This window comes from Scaptodrosophila lebanonensis, unplaced genomic scaffold (assembly GCF_003285725.1).
Source record: "Scaptodrosophila lebanonensis strain 11010-0011.00,11010-0021.00 unplaced genomic scaffold, SlebRS2 tig00000359-arrow-arrow-pilon, whole genome shotgun sequence".
Taxonomy (NCBI): Eukaryota; Metazoa; Arthropoda; class Insecta; order Diptera; family Drosophilidae; genus Scaptodrosophila; species Scaptodrosophila lebanonensis.
Window position 1 is genome coordinate 27,035 of NW_022060660.1, and position 20,559 is coordinate 47,593.

Genomic DNA, 20,559 nt, shown 5'->3' on the forward strand with positions numbered 1-20,559 from the left:
GGACAATTATTAAATTGTATGATAACTTTGACAATTTTTAATCATGCTTCTGTCATAATGTTTGCGGTGTGATTCGATTCGAGTGCCTACTCAAGGAATGAACTCACATTGGGGGATTCCCGGTAGCTCGCCAGGCGCCGTATAAATACATAAAAATTCATAATAGATTTTTAAATTTTCAACTTAGTATTGTTTTTTAAAATATTGTTCATAGCTTTGTGTATATAATGAAAAATTCTTTATTTGTTGAAGTATTATTAAATAGATGTTTAAAAGATAATGATTTGTAAAGTTATTTTTTCAAACCTAATCTTCTATTTTACAAATTTATATTTGTATTTTTATGTTAGTTATTCGATGGATTTTAGAATGCTATTTTTATAAAATTTGTTTTTATAGTAATTATAATTTTTATTTGTTTAAATATTATAAATGCAATCATGTTTATGAAATGAGAAAGTCTGCCATATCTTTAAATAATTTAAAAACCAAACCAATTATTATTTTTTATAAAATTAGAATCTAAAATTTGAATATAAATTGGTTCAATAATTTGATTTGTTAGACCGGCAATGCATTCTTTCTTTTCAAGGTGCTTTTCATTTTAGGGAAACAGACAATATTTTTTTCAGTGTATTTAAAACTCAATTCTATTTGCCTTCTTTTGACTATGAAGCGTGTGTGAAATTCGTTAGAAACTAAAAAAATGGCTGGCCCATTTATATCGCCATTACCGGGCGATCTGCTGACGGAATATATGTTCGGGCGTCGACGTCAACGTCGCAATCGCACGACCTTCACGCCCCAACAGCTACAGGAGCTGGAGGCCCTCTTTCAGAAGACCCACTACCCGGATGTATTTCTACGCGAGGAAGTGGCTTTACGCATTAGTCTGAGCGAAGCGCGAGTGCAGGTGAATCTCACACTTTTTCTACAAATCAAATAATGTTGCAGTGTGTATATTTCTTTAACGATTTAAGTTTGATTCAAAAGTTTGACTGTATGAACCCCTATAGCTTTTAAATTATAAGGTATACAGACACCACAAAACTAGACTGGTGTTGCTTTTTAGTATTTGTATTTGTTTTGCTGAACAACAGATAATATTTCTTTTAAAAGTAAATTTAATTAAACCAATAAACATTTTACAAAGCCATGGTTGTAGATATTTAGATGGAAAGATATAGATATGATGAGATTGAGATATATAGATACAGAGACCTAGGAGTATTTAGATACATATAAATATCAAAATTAACATGTAGAATAAAATATGATTGTTTAAACTTATTACCGTCGAGCATGATCTTAAACAAAGAATGTATAGGTTCTGAAAGTAAAACTATGACATCAACGGATAATGCACAAGTATTTTGAAAGATCAATCACGATATTGATGAACCAGATTGAACCAGATAAACAGATAAGTGAATATATAAAATATAATATTCAAATAATAGAGATAGCTACAAATTTTATATAAATTATACAGAATATTATTAATTGAGATAAGGATACGACAAGCAACTACATTCGGAACTATATGAAGGATTTAATAGCTTATTCTTCCGTTCAACATCAAGAAATTGTTGAACAGGAGCCTTCTGGTTTAAAAAAACTCGATACAGGCATGCTCACTCATCCGTCCATCAGCCTGTTCGACTGTATGAACATCAATAACATTTGAACCATAATTGCTAGGGACGACAAACTGGGTATATACAAAGATTGGTCTTATGCATGAGCAGAGAGATTCCGAACAAAGAAAAAATCCGCGCTTAGAATATATTTTTGAAAGAGGTCGTGAAATAAAGTAATTAGTCATTTATCGCATTTGAATGTCTGCGATATCTAATGAGTTAAGACTTGCTTGTATCTCAAACGCCGCTTGGGTGAGTGTCTGCGAGTGTGTGTTTGGATGTTCGTTTTTTAAAAAATATTAGACAAATTTTTTGAATTTCTGAAACTTCTTATGTGATTTCTGCTTTGGAATACTTGTATGTCAGCCCTTTTTTTTTTGTTTTGCACGTGCGGTGCCTGTTGTCGAGTATGTTTGTTTCGAGTTGTCTGTTGTTGTTTCCATTCGTCTGTCAGCCAAAAGTTTGACTGTATGAACCCATATAGCTTTCACACTGAGACACTGATGTACAGACACCAAACTAACAAATAGATGCTGCTTTCTAACATTTTTCGTTTTTATAAACCCACGAAGTTTTGTAAGTATTAGTTAAGAACGTAATCTGAGGCATGTAATATATTCATTTAAGGTGTTTTTTTTTTTTTAATTTGATTTAACATTTCTTTATAATTCGATTGGTAATGCTCGCTTGTTATTCGAAATAGGTTTGGTTTCAGAACCGACGCGCCAAGTGGCGCAAACAGGCGCGCCTGCAGCTACTGCAAGATGCTTGGCGTATGCGCTGCCTGAGTCTGGGAACTCCTCCCGTCCTAGCTGGTGGCGGAGGCGGTGGTATGTAAAGCTAACTAACTAACCAACTTAACCCTAGCTGATCAACTTATCAACCATCCAATTAGGCAATCGTGTGCCACCCCCGACAACGGCTGGCGGACAAACGCCCGAAAATCTCTCGGCTGGAAATGGCACATCGGCCACAAAGGACTCGCACAGCAGTGGTGGGGAAATGGGTGCGGATAATGGCGCCACCAGCTTCACTATGATGCATCCAGCTTTCCAGCATCAACAACAACAACAACAACAGCAGCAGCAGCAACAACAACAGCTCCAGCCGCCTCCCCATGCACGTGATATGGGCAATGGGAAGTTGTCCAAAACCTATACAGAACTGAAGCTCTACAAAGATCCCTCGCATGGTGGCTCGCAACTGGATGCCGGCATCGGGGCTGGTGTGGGCGTCGCTGCTCTGTCGCCAGAATCCGAGGATAATTCCGATGGTTCAGATTCTGAGGAAATCGACCTAACATCTGGGGCTTGCATCGATTTCTCGCAAAGCAGCAAACTACAACAACAACAACAGGAAGCACAGCAACAAACAGCGTTGGCACCACCGCCACAAACCGCCAATGGCGTGCACTAAATCGTATATAGTATAGTATATATACATACATACATATATATGGAGAGTCTGTACATTTAAGCCGATAAATTCTTATGTATTCACGTGATTTTAATGTGCATTCGCATTATATGTCTTTTTTTTCTTAGCTTTGTAAAGCTTAAGCAATAACAATGAAGCCTGCGTGAGAGCAGTTTAAATATTAAACCCGACTAGTTGTTATTATCCTCAATTATCAAAATATTTCCACACCCAAAACTAAAAGTTTTGGCTGCGATCAGCTACGAAAAATCTTCTCCACACAAAGAGTGGGCAATGGAGAAGCAGAAGGTAAGCGTTTCAAGTTTGAGAATTGGAATTATTCCAATATCGCCGTGAATATCCACCTAGGAATATTTTTTTAGTGCCTCTACCCAAAGCCTAGGATATAGTGGTGCCTGAACGTCAAGTGTATGCAACTGTCAGCAGAAGACGTTGCAGAACCCATGTATCGATATAGGCATGTTCGCCCATTCGTCAGTATGCTCGTCTGTTCGACTGTATGAACATCGGCAACTTTTGAACTATAACAGCTAGGAACATACTCGTTGCAGTTCTCTGATACAAATATATACATACATTTTTTTCATATGTTGATTCGCACTAAACTAGTGGATATAACCTTTTAATGGAACAAAAACTGGGACTAGGAGCCTCTACTTTCAGCAAAGAATCGCCAGTGCGGCCGAAGCAAACGTAATCCATGGGCGTGGATGTGCCGGCCGTTATCGAGAGAACTGGCTAACTTTCGGAGGAGAAAAGCAGCCTAAGGAGAAGGCCACCAAGAAAGTACTACAAGTACATGAGGCCTTGGAACGAGCAAAGGAATAGAGCTGGCCTTCTCCTGGCTCTTTTTCTTCACACGGCACACCTGTATACATATGTACAAATAGTGAATTTTATATTCCTATACCCTACCGGTCAGGGTATAAACAATCGAAGCTATGTTTTAACACACACATTTTTACAACAGAGCGGCCAAGGGAAACAGCAACCGATTTAAAACACAAAAGAAACAAAACTTAATGCCCTAGAACGTCTTTCAAAATTAATAACTTTCTTCTATATTAAAGAAAAATTTGTATTCCTAATTTCCACATTTGCCGAGCTCGAGTGGACAAACAGAAATGTTGGCACAAATTTCAAAAAAGTGCGCCATGTTATGCTTCCCAACACTTAGTTTTTCCTTCGATAGTTATGCAAAATGTATCGATGTATCGATTGGCTTGCCGGCTTGGCAATGTGCCTGCACTATTGCGGGAGGGGAGACATTGTTGCTGCGATAGCAATTCAAAGTGAAACCAAACAAAGGAGCTGGCAAGATGCATTTCCTCCACTTCAACTTGACCTTGTCGCTTATTTTGTGCTGCTGGCTGGGCTGTGGGCGCGGCCAGGAGGCTGGTGCGGTACTGCCGGTGGTGCTGTGGCACGGCATGGGCGACACTTGTTGTTTTCCCTTCAGTCTGGGCAGCATAAAGAAGCTCATCGAGGAGCAGACTAATGGCACGTACGTGCTATCCCTCAAAATTGGTGGCAACGTGGTGCTGGACTATGAGAGCGGCTTCTTCATACATCCCGACAAGCAGGTGGAGTACGCCTGCAAGCAGCTGGCGAAGGATGCAAGACTGGCCAATGGCTACAATGCCATTGGATTCTCGCAGGGTGGTCAGTTCTTGTAAGTACAACCATACATACGAGTACATATGTGTATGCAATGCTAATCCTGCATTTTTTAGACGAGCCGTGGCCCAACGTTGCCCCAAACCGCCGATGCGTACGCTGATCTCATTGGGCGGTCAACATCAGGGCGTCTTCGGTCTGCCCAAGTGTCCGACGCTCAGCACCAGCACCTGTGAATACCTCAGCCGACTGCTCAACTATGCGGCCTACGAGGAGTAGGTCTTCTATTTAGATATATTCCCTGCTCAGCTAATTGCTCATATATACTTATATTTCCAGCTGGGTACAGGAACAGCTCGTGCAGGCGACATATTGGCACGATCCGCTGCACGACAACAGCTATCGGCTGAAGAGTACCTTTCTGGCCGATATCAACAACGAGCTTTATCTGAAAGTGAATTACATCGAGAACCTCAACAAACTCAAGAAGTAAGCCCTACATTTGATAAACAAATCTGTTCTCATTTAGAAATATCATTAAATTTTGTGGACTACTTTTTGATTCCGAAATACTGTCCCAGAGGAGTTTAGTGGAAGACTAGAAGACCAAAGCAACTACCTCCAAAGCTAAACAATTTCTCTTTTTTAAAGATAATTATCATTGAAGATTTTATACATAGATGCATTTAGGATGTTGCGCCTCAGATCTTAGATGCGCATCAGATTGTTTTCATCTGAAAACTGCACACAAGAAAACCCTAGAGAAATGAGCGGCGGTTATTGGAAAGAATTTCCTATAAAAAGAATACTAGTTTTATAGAATTTTTCTTACGGAAACCCCAAATATTTCTATGTCAGATGTACATCTCTGAGACATAGCCGGCGGCCTTTGAAAAGTTTTTTAAAACGAACTCCCTCGAATTGTATTTAATTTATGTTTCTAAACTAAGCTTAGTATTAATTTCAAAAGGGATGTTATAGGCTTTGATTTTAGAGATACATTGACATTTTTTTTTAATAGCTTGATTAGTGTAGAGTCAAACTTCTTAAGTCCAAAATGTAAAGGAAACCCTATTGTATTTCCTATTTCATAATTGGTGAAGATGTTTTAGTCTGGTTTATTTGAAAAAAAATCCAGTAAATACGAAATACTAATAACCTGGTTAGTTGGCATTCGGAATCCGAAAATATAATGAAATGCTAAGGTTGTTATATTTTCTTTCGTAATCTGTAACTCAGATCACATTTAAGAACATTTAGCGGTTTTATTTAACTTTGAAAAGAGCCGAAAGTAAGAAGAATAACATAATATGCTTATTAACTTACCTGACTTGTTTGTTTGTTTTTTTTTTCAATATTCCCAACCTAACTTATGTTTCTCCACTCTTTCCACTTTTAGGTTTGTGATGGTCAAGTTCCTAAACGATACTATCGTGCAGCCGCGTGATAGCCAGTGGTTCGAGTTTTATACGCCTGGACAGGATAGGGAAATGCAGCCCTTGAACCAAAGCAAGGTTTACAGCAATGTAAGTTATACGATCCACACGATACACACACACACACACAGACACACACGCACATTCGGATTCTCCAAATAGCAGCCGTTTCCGAAATCGATTTGGTTTCCTCTTCTTTGAGAGGAAATTCCTTTCAACACCATTTTTTTCTCTGGCAAATGATAAATGATGATTTTGATAAATGATCGGAATAACTTATTTCCTTCCGCTTTGTTCGATTTCAGCTCGGTTTGGATAAAATGCAAGCGAATGGGAAACTGAAATTCCTGAGTCTCGAGGGCGATCACTTGGCCATATCCAAGGAGTGGTTTATACAGAATTTAGTGCCGCTGCTATTGGCCTAAAGGCGCTCAGTGATGGAATTCGACTTGGGGAACAAACAAAAAAAAAGCTTTATTAGATATAATTATATATACAGGAAGAGAGAGAGAGGGAGAGAGAGAGAGAGAAAAAGGGAGAACAACCAAAAGATGGAGAACAACTTGGCGGATTATGCTCAACATTTATATGCACACACATGCATATAAGTGTATATCTATAAGTATGTGTATGCACATACATATGTACCATATATTATGTATATTATTATTATTATTGGTAGTTTAGTAAATTCACTTTTGCATACAAAAAACGTTCACTTAAGTTACTTAAATGTTTACAAATTCTACAACTCCTAAATATTCCTGGGAAATATTTAATGCAAGGCAACCGCGTGTTCCAAACTATACATATACATACATACATACATATATATATATATATATATATATATATATATATATATATATATATATATATACATATATATATATTTATATATAGAGATAGAGAGGTATATATATATATAGGCATATTTATGTGTTTCTCTGTATGCACCTATTATTTGTAATTTAGTAAAAAGAGAAGTACAGGTATAGGATAACATTAGGCTATGTACATGAAACGAGTAATAAGCAGAGAGTAGAGACAACCAATTACATTTAGATACGAGTGTACGGATCGAAGAAACAACTAGACAGCGATTGCTATACTATATAGTTTAGCTTAGCAGTTGGTGCTCCTTCTGATTATGATTCTGCTTCCGCTCTGATAGTTCTCCATGATCCCATGTGTGGTTCCGTGTGTTCCCGAGTGGATTTCTTTCTTCTTTCTTTTGAGTGCTTCCCAGTACTCGCGTGGTCAGATCATAACTTGGACTTCGGCTTGGCATTGCGCGCGAAAAGGATTTCGGGATCTTTGTGCGGTCGCTGAATCTCCCGATAATTGTTCACTATCTTCTTCGACTCATCTTTGGGGCATGATTGCAAGTTGCGAAAAACGCTGACCTGTGTGTGAAAAAATAAATACCGGACATTAGCCATATGGCAGTTATTTGTAATGATATGAGAGATCTGAGAGGCGGAGGTCTAATTAAGTAGCTTTTCAGGGTCTGTATTTATTATTCCATTTGATTTTGGTTGCAGCTACTCAAAAAAATGTACAGCTCTGGTTTTACATGCGGTTATAGGAAAGTATTTCTTTTTAACAACAGTTGATGAGTTTTGATTTTTATAAACTCTTTCCCCAATTATTGCAAGATGTATCCCGTAAAAAGGGGGACTTGCTACTTCAATATGTTATTTGATCTTTCGAAAATTGAGCACAAGAAACTTTTACCAAGGGAAATAATTGCCGCTTCTCTGGAAGTATTTCTTTGTCTGGAAACTGCACTCAAGAAAACCCTAGAGAAATGAGCGGTTGTTATTAGAAAGCTTTTCTCATCTTGTCCTAATATATAAAGTTTTATAAAATTGTTCTTTCGAAAACCCTAAGAATTTCTGTGTCAGATGTAGAACCGAACTTAGCAATGCGTCGCAATATTGTATTCAATTGATTTAAAAAACTGAACAAAAACCCCCAAATATTCATTTCAAAAGAGGCTTTGTAGACTTTAATTTTAGAGATATTACGACATTTTCTGTGAAGTTCTGTATAATATAGTAATTGATTAATAAATGACGCTTGCTGCAAAGCACGTACTTTTTTCTTTAAAAAATGGATATTGTAAAAACACACATCGACAAGCTCTGTACATTTTTTCTTTCGAAAGAAATCTTGTGGCGTATATTGGCTAGAATTTCTTATCTAGCTAGCGAGTTATAATACTATAAACTCAAATGTTGGAAAAGCTGCGATATCTAAGAAATTATTCAGTCAAAAATTGGTAATCGGGCCCCCTCGGCATTCGTATCTCGTTTGAAGAGCCTCGCCATTATTGAAAATCAGTTGAAGGAAAGTATTTCTTATCTTCCTTCTTAATGCCTTCAAATGTGGCATTTATGGATTACTTTGAAGAAATTTCGAAACCACCCTTCACCCTCTATTATTGGAAATCAGTTGAAGAAAAGTAATTCTTATCTACGTTAAAAAAATGCCTTCAAATGTGGCATTAATGGATTACTTTGAAGATATTTCGACACCACCCTTCACCCTCTATTATTGGAAATCAGTTGAAGGAAAGTATTTCTCATCTATTTTAAAGAAATGCCTTCGAATATTAAATTTATTGATTACTTTTAAGGAATTTTCACCCCTTCCCTAGACCTAGCCATTTTATTGTAATTTCGAGCTGCCTGGACAACTAATACACACCTGTCCACGGGAAACATAGATGGGTGTACGATAAATGATCCATTGGACGCTCTCAAAGTACGGCGCCGTCGTTAGCGAGCCCTTGTAGGTGTAGTAGTGTTTGCTCAGCTCCTGCAGACCGATCCAGGAGAGGCAGTCTGCAACATGAAAAGGAATATCTGACTTAGTGGAATTTTTGGGGGGAAAGGAGGAATTTTCGTAACTTACCGGAATCCAGGGAGGCACTCGTGTGTATTTTTTGGACAATGCGAATGCCTTCGGTGATTTTTTTAAATTCCGGACAATCCTTCTCGCCACAGGCCTGTATGAAGAAAGCGACAACGGCCAAACCATCTGGCTTGTTTTTGGCCTCCGCAAAGTCCTTGTACTTGGCGTTGTAGTGGACGGCATGGGCCTCCATGGAGTACTTGATGCCCTCCAGGGTGTGCTCGCAACCAGACTCATCTGTGTCCGCCCAATGGAAGTGCAACTGCTCGAAAATATACTTGTTGTTGTGCAGAGCACCGCCTATAATGTACGGCTGTTGCTTCCGTTTGCTGAAGGTCACCATCGCAGAGGTGCCGGTGTTTTGTACACGTGCCACGCCCACTGGCTCCCAATGGCCGTGATATTCAAGCGGATCGACATCGTCAATGTGCTCTATAGCTCGATTGCTAATCTCAATTGGTGACTGTACGGGCATGCTGATAAAAACAAACGTACTCTTCTCTCCTCCACCTGCTTCTGCTTTGCCTTCTCGTCCTCGTCGTCCTCGTCGTTGTCGTCGTTGTCGTCTTCGTCGTAGTCGTCGTCTTCCTCCTCCCTCTGCTCAGTGCCTGTGTGGCTCCTTCCTCCTGGCGCGCCTTTCTCTATGTGATGTGCGCAACGTTCAAGTATTTCTTCTTCTTCAGCTTGTAGACACGCCCGCGATCACCAGCGCTGGCGTCCTCCAACGGCACGTGTAACAACGGCGGCGGTTGCGACGGCGACGTCGTGATGGCGACTTTTTTCGCTCGGCGCTGGCAAGTGGGTTACAAAATTGGCAGTCGCTGTGGGGGGGTGGAGGTGGTGGTGTTGGTGTTGGCGGTCTCGGTAGCGGGACTCTAGCGTCTGGCGACTGAAATGCATAAATGAGAATGAAAAAATTAAAGTTGCGTTGCGTTTGGTTGGGTTGGGCTGGGCCCACCAATCGGAAATTGAAATGGACAGCAATTGCTGCATGAAACATAATATATATACATATATGTATATACATTTATATACATATATAGTATATGGAGAGAGAATCGTACTCCGCTGTCGCACAATGCGACGACTTCTGGCCGGTCGTCCCATGGAATTCGATTAAATAATGAGAGACTGGCAGAGGGGGGCGCAAGGATGGAGTGCAAGGTGTTGTTGTTTGCATGGAAATCGACACCCACTCAACAACACCATCGGCAGTAACGCGCTAGGGATGGGCGCGTGACAAGTTTTGTGTGCTTTCATCTATTTGTAAAGTTTCCCATTTATTTATTAATTTTCTTTATGCTTGTATATTATTTGATTTATTATTATTATATAATTAATAATTTATTTGTTCAGAATTTTATTTTTATTTTTTTTTGGTATTTATTTGTTATTTATTTCGTGTTTCTATAAATTATTTGGTATTTCTAAAATTTATTCAGTATTTTTCATTATTGTTTTTTTTTTTATTATTTATTTATTTATTATTTATTTATTATTTATTTATTTATTATTTATTTATTATTTATTTATTTATTAGTTATTTATTTATTAGTTATTTATTTATTAGTTATTTATTTATTAGTTATTTATTTATTAGTTATTTATTTATTTTTATTATTTATTTATAATTTATTTTTTATTTATTATTTATTTATTTTTTTTTTATTTATTACTTATTTTTAAGTTTTTTTTTTATTTATTACTTATTTTTAAGTTTTTTTTTTAAAAATTATTTATTATTTTTTGTTGTTTTTTTAATTAATTTAAAATTATTTTAAAAAAGAATAATCCAAAGCATTTACAAAAAATACACAAAATCTTGAACAGTAGTTTCGGAATTTTAAAAGTCCATTCAGACATGCAAATAGTTTGAGCGCAAATGTTAATGAAAAATGTAACTTCAATTAAAGCCAAACAAATTATAAACTAAAATATGTATATTGCCACAAAAGTCTGCTTTGGAATTGAGTTTGAGAAAACAACTTGTGTGAAAATTATTTTCATACACACACCTGAACACACACATACTTTTTTTCTTCTTCTTTTTTTACAATATTTTAGATTTAATAAGATATATATTTAAGATATTATACTATATATTTTAAACGAGGGATCTCGTGGGGACACACATACTTAAGTAAATATTTCATTTCAATAAAATTGCATGTAACATAGGTCCTGAGAAGCATGAACAGTGAAAACAATGGACTGAAAAAAGGGATGAATCCATTCCAAAGAAAGCGAAGACAGTTCCATATGCAGGCGAACGTGCCTTAGGCATTAGTATTTTTTTGAAATCGGAAAAATATTCAACGCCCAGTATTATGAGAACTCAGTGGAACGTTTGGGAAATGACATCAAGAAAAAACGACCGCATTTGGCATACAAGAAAGTGTCGTTTCATCAAGATAAAGTACCAGTTCCAAAAATCAATGAGTTAGGTTCCTAGCGCACCACAATATCGCCACAGCTAGCCTTCTCGGATTACTTTAATTTTCCAAAAATGAAAAATGAAGCAACTAGTTGTTTTCAGAAGCTAGAAGTTTCTCACTGTAGACAGGATTTTGAAGCTATTTAGCAACGCTGGGAAAGGCCACTATGTAGATAAATAAGATTAAATTGATTGGATCAGGCAGTTCTGCGACTACACTCGTATTCTTAAAATAAAGTCAGCTAGAAATCAAGGTAATGCTCATAGGTTTCTGCAATCACCGCATTGGGCGGAGGGTTCACTATGAATTCACAATTTCTCTGATTCCACCACAAACATTCGAGCTAAATTGTGACTCAAGTTTGAATATTCCTCCTATTTTCGAAACTCATTAACGATGGAGTCCCGACTGACCAATCCGAATCATAATTCTTGCTATTTCAATTTAGTAGTTGTTTTTATTTACTTTCTCATTTGTGCTGTGAATCGGTTGAAAACCGCGAGCACAATTCTTATCTTTGAACTATTTTTAGAAAACTGGTTCAGTTATAAAAGCCCCCCGACACTTTCTGGGAATTTTGTTTTAAGCATGCATAATTTTCAGATAAAATATTACTTAACAAAAACTAATCAGTTTTTGTAATAGGAGCTAGCAATGAAGAGCAGTAGAAAGCTGGTGAAATGAATAGAAACGCGTGAAATTCGGTTTCATCTCTAGTCGTCGGGTCGGATCCGGTCGAGTCGCGTTGTTACCTGAAAGGGCACAGTCAGCCAGTTGGACAGAGGCGTGTATTTGTTTAAAGACTTTTCCGTTCGCGTGCCTTTGATTAGTTGCTAAACACTTCATTAGTTAAACGCAAGGCAAGGTGTCGATTGTGCTCGGAACAAAGAAGTCCCTAAGTGCTCGGCAAACAGACCAAGGAGAGAGTTAAGTTGAACTTTGACGGCAATTTGCATTTATCGATTAGCATGGACAGACAGACAGACAGAGAGACAGCTAAAGAATTGCAAAACGTTATTCATATTTAATAAATGAATAGGGAATATGGAATACGAAAGTGGAGACACACACACACACACACACTGTGCACATTTATTTATCCAAGGCCTAACCTATTTGATAACCTTGAGCAATGGTCAAGCCCTATCTGATCAGTAAAAGCAGCCACTGCCATTGCCACTCCCTCAAGCTAAGAACTGGCCCAACCACCCAAAAAAAAAACGCCTCACCGAATGACATAAAATCCATATGGACTGGACGGTTTTTTTTTTATTATTATTATTTTTTTTTTTTTCATTTGCGTCCCCTCCTGGGTGGCATTGACATTTCGCCGAGCGAGCGGCAACAGTTGGTCGACGAGTTGAAGGTAGAACTGCAATTTTAATGACATGTACGAGTACACCCATTTACTTAGCTCTTGGTTACAAGTTAACACGATAATGGGCTCAAATAAATGCTTAACTAGCCAAGTTGGTACACAACTTCATGTTTTTAACGATATTAATTGCATTTTAAATTTATTATAAGTATTATTATAAATTGGCGAGTAGTAAGTTCGGCTTTTCAATGCCATATAACAACCCTTTAATCAAAATAAACATTGTTGTAATAATTGTTCCGATGCCAGTTATACGATATAGTGCACCGATTTTATTGAAACTTCAACTCCAGATTATGGTGAGGTATCATAAAAAATCACGTATTTAGAGATTTTATTCAAACATCAGATTGTGACGAGTTTAACAAAAAAAATACTTGTTCGTGATATCAAATAAAAAGTTTGGTGCAAAATGTTTTTAGTACCAAAATGCATTTTTGTACCGATCGTTCCTATGGCAGCTATATAATATAGTGCACCGATTTCAATGAAACTGAGTCACTGAAGAAAACTGATAAATATTAAATTTTCTCGAAATATCTTTATAAACAAAACGGTTACCATAGTAAGAGTTACTTTTGAACCGATCGTTCCTATGGCAGCTATATGATATAGTGCAGCGATTTCAATGAAACTTTAGAATATGGTGAGACACCATGCATAACCCACAACTGATACATTTTGTTAAGATCTCAATGAACAAAACGGTTATCATACTAAGAGATATTTTTGAACCGATTGTTCCTATGGCAGCTATATAATATAGTGTGAATTAAATGGATTAGACCCCATGCCAAGTTTGGGGTCTCTGAATATTATGATTCAAAAGTTCTCGGTGTTCATACAGACGGACGGCCGTTTAAACTTTCTAGTATACCCACCCATGAAGTCTGTCATTCCTCTTTCTGTCCGAGGAAAAAAAGGGGTAATGGTGTCGTCGACACAGGAGGCACTCCCGAGTAATAGAAGAGATAGAACTCCGCCGTCATGATTGCAATACGACTACAATAAAAATGGCTTCAACGAGAGTCAAAATAAAATGTATCTTGTGTCCACTGCACTTATATATCGAATATCGCAAAACAAGGCAGTTATCGATTATAAGTAAACCAAGAAGCAGAATTCAAAAGAACTGGTCAGTTGGCGTCCAATAAATTGGCAGCCTTTCTGTTCATGCATGAACAAATATTTTCACAGTCCAGATCAATAAGCTGTTGAGTGCACAAAATATTTATTTATAGACATATTCGCCAGTCTAGCCGTACATCAATTTATATAAATATATACATTTATATACATATGTAGGTATATAGCGATTTTGGGCAGATTAACTTGATAGTGATGGGTCGCATTAATTGCAGGGCTTTGACACTCGAGCCCCATAAAATTAAATACGATTTTAATTGACAGTTTTACAATCGCACGCCCGACTCTAGCGCTCGGGATCTAGATGCGTTCGTTAGCCAAGTTTTATGTATTTATGGCATATACTTCATAAGCTCTAGTACTACTATAGTTTGTTTGTACATATATCGGAACCGTCTCATGCCTTCTGATAAGCAGGTCCCCAGTAATGCCGGCAATTAGTTGCCGTGTCATTCCTGACAGCCCCAATCGTTCGTTCTAAAGTACACGCAATGGTCGAATTTTTATCAAACTACTTATTACCAATATAGCGTATTGACAAATACATACGATATACATATGCTTGTATGTACATATGTACTTTTGTGTTTGCGTGGCATGACGAAAATGAATTGGCTTTGCGAGCTAGATGGCTCGATGGCTCAGTGCTGTTGCTTACAATATTGTTACGAGCATTCCTGGGGCTATTTAAGGCACACTGTTAGTCAGTCCCATGCAATCATGCGATTTATCAACCTATTTAAGTCTTTGAACTTAATTGCACTCAGCGAAAATATAAGGACTCCATTCTACCAAGTGCTCCTTAGACGATTTCCGCTTGAAATGGGAAAAATAAGTGACAACTTGTGAGGTGCCAAGACTAGAAGCATCCATGTACGAAGTTTCTGGACTCTAGCTTCCTTTTTTTCCCGAAATATAGGCGTTCAGACAGACAAACAATTGAAGGTGTAAGGTGGAAGGACTCCCTGTTATCATTATCCCAGTTCGATTCGTACTTGGAATCAACTATTTGTCTTTAGCTTCGTACAGACATCAGAAACTCTGCTTCAATCATTTCAATTAGTATTACTACCAAAAAAAGGGGGAAGCTTTCGATTAATACTTGCACCATTTAATGAAGAAAAGGTGGTGCATCCAATAAATTGTATAAGTACTAGGAATAGGAGCATCTACATGCTACATTTCTTGACTCTAGCTTCTTTAGTTTCCAAAACATAAGTGCTCAGACGGACAAACAATTGAACAGCACGCGGACGGACTCCCAGTCTCTCTCGATTTGTCTTGGATATCAACATTTTTGCATATGTACATATATATATACACTTCAGAAATTCATATAAAATCGTTTCATGTCATATTACTTTTTGATTAACACTTGCACACAACAAATAAAATAAACTCAAAGGGTTATTGGACTAGAAGCATCTATAACTCACTGCATCTCTTCGTAAGGTTTCATAATTGTAGCTCCCATAGTACCCGCAATGGAAGCGTTCAGACGGACAAACTTATTAGCTATATGGAGCTTGGTTTTACGGGCATTGGTATATAGACTGGGATCTGCTATTGAATCGCTTGAAGTTTCATTAAAGGATAATTTTTAAGCACAACAATTGTGTATTCGTTTGTAACTTTCTTTTTGAATTAGTCTTAATAAGCTCAATTATATGAATAAAACAATTATTGAGCTTAGATTTTACTCTCAAAGATAGAAATAATAGAACAGACGGGCAAACATATATATATGTTTTAATTTTGCCAGAAAGCAATACAAAAATATCTCGATATTATTGTGAACAATATTTGATACCAAAGCGAAGATTAGATAATGGAATAAAATCTTTCTAGAATATCATTTGAGTTTTAAGGCTATAATGCGGTTAAAAGACGTTGAAATATATGCTTTCATTTATTTTAAATTCACGCTTTGTTAATTTTTAACACAATTTCGATGATACTTGTGGAAGAAAGTATTTTTCCGAGTGCTTCTGTGCCAAATATCAGTCTGTCGATAATATAACACGTACCGTTCCTAATAGGTTATCACACTCTTTAGCACCTGCCGGTAGCTATTTGTGTGATTCGGGCCTGGTCTGCTGACTATAATAGTGTTCTTTTTATATGCTGTCATTAATGTCAGCGTCATCGGGGCCTTGAAGTGGCACTTGAGATGCCTTCAATGTGGCATATATTTGTCGGCCGACTTTCTGCAAGTCCCCCTGCCCTTAAATGCAACCAGTTTATAGATATTTATTGCTCCTAATCGTTGTTTGTTTCTTCTTCCAAACATGACATCATAAGTCGAAGCTCAACTTATTTCGAGTGCTTTTTATTCTATTTTTATATTCTGAAAAGTTTCCATGATGTATGGTTTGATCGCATTTTGTATCTCTTTTTTAAATCGTATTTTGTGAGCTTTCTATTTATTTTTGGCGTGTTGGTTTTGTGCTTATCGTTTTATAGAAACCTTACCATTGGTGTAATTAACATTTTGACTTAATATTTATATGATCAAGATGTTAAAGCACCAATAAATCAGTAAAAATCGGTGGGTGCAATTTGTTTTATATTTATTCTTAGAGTACATACTTGTATATACACATTTTGCATAGAAACCAGATTTCCCCACCTTGGAGGTCGAATTTTATGTGCAAAATCTCTATATTCGAAATTTTTCAAATTTCAGCTTCCATAAGAGAATTGCTAAGCATCCTAGAATATTGTTTTTTATTATTCTTCAGATTAATACTGCGGTTTACCGATTCCTATTATTTATATAAATCAAACCAGTCATCCCTTTGAATCCCCATTAAATTGTTTATCTAAGCCATTACATATTTACACCCAACAAATACAGTGATTAGCACCTCTTTTTTTATATATATTTGCTCGCCGATTTATCGCAGCAATCATAAAAGCAGTTTGAACGTAAAATTAGTTTAATGCGATAAGTAATGCCCGTTAGACCCGCCTGTGACAAGCACTATTATATCGAAAAAAAAAAAAAACAGCTGATAAGAAATAAATTCTTTGATCGCACGCATTATCTAACTGCTGTTGAAAATCCAATTATCTGCTAGATAAAGAGACTTTTTTGTTGGCTAACTGTAACGAATTTCTGGGGTTATTTCGACGTCAATAACGGCCTTGAAATCGCGCCTCCGCCTGCGCTGACGCCAAAGTATCAGATAATCACGTATTACATCTGAAAATTGTTGACACAGGTCTTTGGTCGATTGTACAAATCAACTTCATATGTACTGGGAATAAGAGCATCTTGATACAAAGTATCGTTATTCTAGCTTCTGTAGTTTTTCAACTATAGGCATTCAGATGGACAAACAAATTGACAGACAAGCATGTCAATTCCTATTATATTTGAGATGGGATTCAACTTGCTGCCTTTGGTTGTTTTATAAATAAAACCTCAAGATCACAGAGTATTGGATATCTTAGTTAACAATCGTCTATTCATTCAATTAATTAAGATTAATGGTACAGTTTTCCTAAAGCGTGTATCCCAAAGGACGTATAGCAAAGGGTGCCCACAATTATAGATTGGAGATACGTGCATGTGTAAGATACCTCTACAAATGTAAGAAAATCAATCTACCTCAGAGCGGGAAACTAAAAATAAAAGACAACTTCAGTTTCCACAGGAAACATTCAATTGTTTTGTGTCATTATTAAAAAAAATCTCAAAGTAGAAAAGAATCTAAGAAAAGAAAGTCAAATAATGGAACATTTTCCACATTCAAGCGAGTATTTGCAATTCAGCAAACATTTCTAACTATTCAATTGATATCTAATAAATGGAATAAATCAGTTCTCATTCATAGAAGTTTCGTAACACAGTTATAACTGTTCAATTGGTGCATCACATGCACATTCTTTCTCCCATCGTTCTCCAGCGCTTCCCTCTCTGGACGCTAAACGAAAACTGCTGATCACGTGAGAAATATGACGCAAGGCTGTCAGTTATTAAAACACAAACAAACACATGCATACAAGTACACAGGGAAACAAACAGATAAAAACAAGAGCAGGAATTGATAACATGAAATAAACACAGATTTACGGACGAATTTCAACTTATCCCAAATGGCCTATAATTTGATGAATATTCTCAAAAAATTGTGCAACTCTGAACTAAATACATATGTACATACATATATATTTATGTATGCATGTATAGCTTATCGGGCACTATCGTTCCCAAGCCAAAGCCAGTTGCGGCGAAAGAGAGAGGGAAATTAGTTTGTGATGATCGCGTAATGTCCGTGAAATGTGCTGCGGCAAGCGAAAATGGTATAAAATAATAAAAGTGATGCAAGTAATTACATTGGCAGACCGACAGAATGATACGCTTGAAAACAAGCGATTTATTGTTGCACAATACATGTGTATACACTGCACACATTCATATCTACATATTTACATACATACATATGTATGTATGTAGTATGAACTTGTAAAAGACAATAAACAAGTAAACGCGGTGTGGAAATGCGCTTTATTTGTTGTTGTCTACGTCGCTGTTAGGATACACCAAGTTCGCCAATGACCTCATCTATCAAACGCGAAAACGTGCGTATTACGGTTAAAGGTGAAATGGAAAGCAACAGGGCGACAGGCAACTGGCAGTGGCAATGCGATTATTATAAGACATCCATCGACCAAATAATCAACAACAACAGTAACAACAATGGCATCGAGAGAGCGGCTCTCACTAGAGATGGACAAGGATTGGCTTTTATTGTTCCAACACGAAAAAGACTTTTAATGCACACACATCAATTTTTTAAAACATCGCTCAACACGAAATCTACATTAATTTAATATTTAGTTGCATTTAATTTGGTTTACTTATTGATTCCAAAAAATATATTATTTTGCACTCAAGCATGGCTTTTTTTAAAATTAAATTACAAGCTTCTTTTCAATTATTATTAATAAAAAACATATGCCCAACCCAAATTGCTCTCACTAGAGATGGACAAGGGCTGGCTTTTATTGCTTCAACACGAAAAAGACTTTTAATGCACACAACTATTTTTTATTTATATTTGTTTAATATTATTTTGTTATCTATATTTAGTTGCATTTAATTTTGTTTACTCATTGATATTATTTCAAATTAAAAAAAAAAAAAAACTTTAATTTGCACTCAGGCATGGCTTTTTTAAAAACGAAATTACAAGCTTCTTTTCAATTATTATTAATAAAAAACATGTGCCAACCTAAATAGCTTTGTTTGTATTATTTTTTGCCATTTTGAATCAACACGCAATGCCACAAACGAGAACACGATCGGTGCCCAGCTCTAGGCTCACACACAGCTGTTTTCGCACTGTTGTCTAACTGTTGTTGTCTGAAGCTGCTCTTGTTGGCTGGCTGGCTCGGCTCTATTGCTGATGAAGCAGGAAAAGGCAACACTGTAGAGCAATCAATAAATTAGCGGGACAAGTGCAGGGTCACAACACAGATACAGTCGCATAGAGTTGACCTTCAGCAAACACACATGACACACATACATACATACATGTGCACCACCGGCATATTGAGAGTTATGATTAGATCCATATGTACGCATTTATGTATGTATGTATGTATTTTGTATACTCTTGGGCTTCATTGAATGTTCGCGTAATCGCAATATCCCATCAATCCCGTTCCACTGTGCGGGACCCATTTTGAAGCGCAATTAAGTGCCTTGGAGCTGCTGTCACCGTTCGTTTTTTACTTTTATTTATTTATTTTATTTTTATAGTGGGCAGTGCGCGACAGACATATTTAATAACTTACACACGCACATACTCTCTTTTGGACAAACACATATACAAACATATGCACATACATACATGGCACATGCGTGTATGTGTACTTTAGTCTGTGTTTGTACACAGAGATAACTGTGTCTCATCTTATTGTTGGTATTTACCTGTTGATTTGCTTTTGCACTTTGGTTTCGTCGTCGTTGAGAAATGAACAACAACAACAACAGATACTACAACTACAAGAATGACGACAACAACAAGCAGCAGTCACTAAATAATTATATATGCAAAAGCTTGACACGCGCGCACTCAATTTCCTTCATGCGTCTGCTGGTGTGGTTTTGTTGTTGCTGTTGTTGCTATTGCTGCTACTCTTGTTGATTACTTCTGTTATTATTGTTCGTTTTATGTTTGACAGCTCAGTGGCCAATTGCGACTCGATGTATGACTTGTAATTTAATTTAGCACAACAACAATGACTCACGCATTCGCAAATGACCTGCATGCGTAGCGGAAAATAACAGATAAAACACCGAACAAAATATGTTAAAAAAAAACTTTGCAAGATTTTAGAAATACCGGCCACAAAAAATACGGACAACTCATACATACACCCGCACTGAATTACGGTAAGTAATAAACTGACTGGCGGCTATCGATATTATTAGCTAATGTCATATATGGCTATCGATGTGCTGCCGCCTAGTGATGGCACTTGCCATCACCATCGCGTCACTCGGGCAGTGTTGCACAATTTCGCCAGCACGTCAACAG

General features: G+C 36.9%; 3 protein-coding genes across 3 annotated transcripts; 2 read left to right on the forward strand and 1 right to left on the reverse strand.

Annotated features, from left to right (window-relative positions):
- Positions 1 to 691: 691 nt before the first annotated feature.
- LOC115630205 (homeobox protein orthopedia) lies at positions 692 to 3,156 on the forward strand. The gene is made up of 3 exons (XM_030526773.1): positions 692 to 913; positions 2,344 to 2,470; positions 2,536 to 3,156. Exons 1-3 carry the CDS (start codon positions 707 to 709, stop codon positions 3,054 to 3,056), a joined length of 855 nt encoding a protein of 284 aa, XP_030382633.1. The 5' UTR covers positions 692 to 706; the 3' UTR covers positions 3,057 to 3,156.
- Positions 3,157 to 4,379: 1,223 nt separating this feature from the next.
- On the forward strand, positions 4,380 to 6,836 carry LOC115630199 (palmitoyl-protein thioesterase 1). The gene is made up of 5 exons (XM_030526767.1): positions 4,380 to 4,749; positions 4,811 to 4,969; positions 5,034 to 5,183; positions 6,094 to 6,220; positions 6,436 to 6,836. The coding sequence occupies exons 1-5, from the start codon at positions 4,397 to 4,399 to the stop codon at positions 6,553 to 6,555; spliced, it is 909 nt and encodes a 302-aa protein (XP_030382627.1). The 5' UTR covers positions 4,380 to 4,396; the 3' UTR covers positions 6,556 to 6,836.
- A 232-nt stretch (positions 6,837 to 7,068) lies between these two features.
- On the reverse strand, positions 7,069 to 20,374 carry LOC115630193 (carbonic anhydrase 2). The gene is made up of 4 exons (XM_030526760.1): positions 19,950 to 20,374; positions 9,050 to 9,938; positions 8,843 to 8,979; positions 7,069 to 7,536 (listed from the first exon to the last, which is right to left on the reverse strand). The coding sequence occupies exons 2-4, from the start codon at positions 9,522 to 9,524 to the stop codon at positions 7,396 to 7,398; spliced, it is 753 nt and encodes a 250-aa protein (XP_030382620.1). The 5' UTR covers positions 9,525 to 9,938; positions 19,950 to 20,374; the 3' UTR covers positions 7,069 to 7,395.
- Between the last annotated feature and the right edge of the window lie 185 nt (positions 20,375 to 20,559).

Coding starts and splice junctions, on each gene's coding strand:
- LOC115630199 (XM_030526767.1), top strand. CDS start 4,397: ATGCATTTCCTCCACTTCAACTTGACCTTGTCGCTTATTTTGTGCTGC. Junction 4,750..4,810: donor TCGCAGGGTGGTCAGTTCTT/GTAAGTACAACC, acceptor TGCATTTTTTAG/ACGAGCCGTGGCCCAACGTT. Junction 4,970..5,033: donor AACTATGCGGCCTACGAGGA/GTAGGTCTTCTA, acceptor TTATATTTCCAG/CTGGGTACAGGAACAGCTCG.
- LOC115630205 (XM_030526773.1), top strand. CDS start 707: ATGGCTGGCCCATTTATATCGCCATTACCGGGCGATCTGCTGACGGAA. Junction 914..2,343: donor TGAGCGAAGCGCGAGTGCAG/GTGAATCTCACA, acceptor TATTCGAAATAG/GTTTGGTTTCAGAACCGACG. Junction 2,471..2,535: donor AGCTGGTGGCGGAGGCGGTG/GTATGTAAAGCT, acceptor CCATCCAATTAG/GCAATCGTGTGCCACCCCCG.
- LOC115630193 (XM_030526760.1), bottom strand. CDS start 9,524: ATGCCCGTACAGTCACCAATTGAGATTAGCAATCGAGCTATAGAGCAC. Junction 8,980..9,049: donor GAGTGCCTCCCTGGATTCCG/GTAAGTTACGAA, acceptor TTCATGTTGCAG/ACTGCCTCTCCTGGATCGGT. Junction 7,537..8,842: donor TCTATGTTTCCCGTGGACAG/GTGTGTATTAGT, acceptor TTTCACACACAG/GTCAGCGTTTTTCGCAACTT.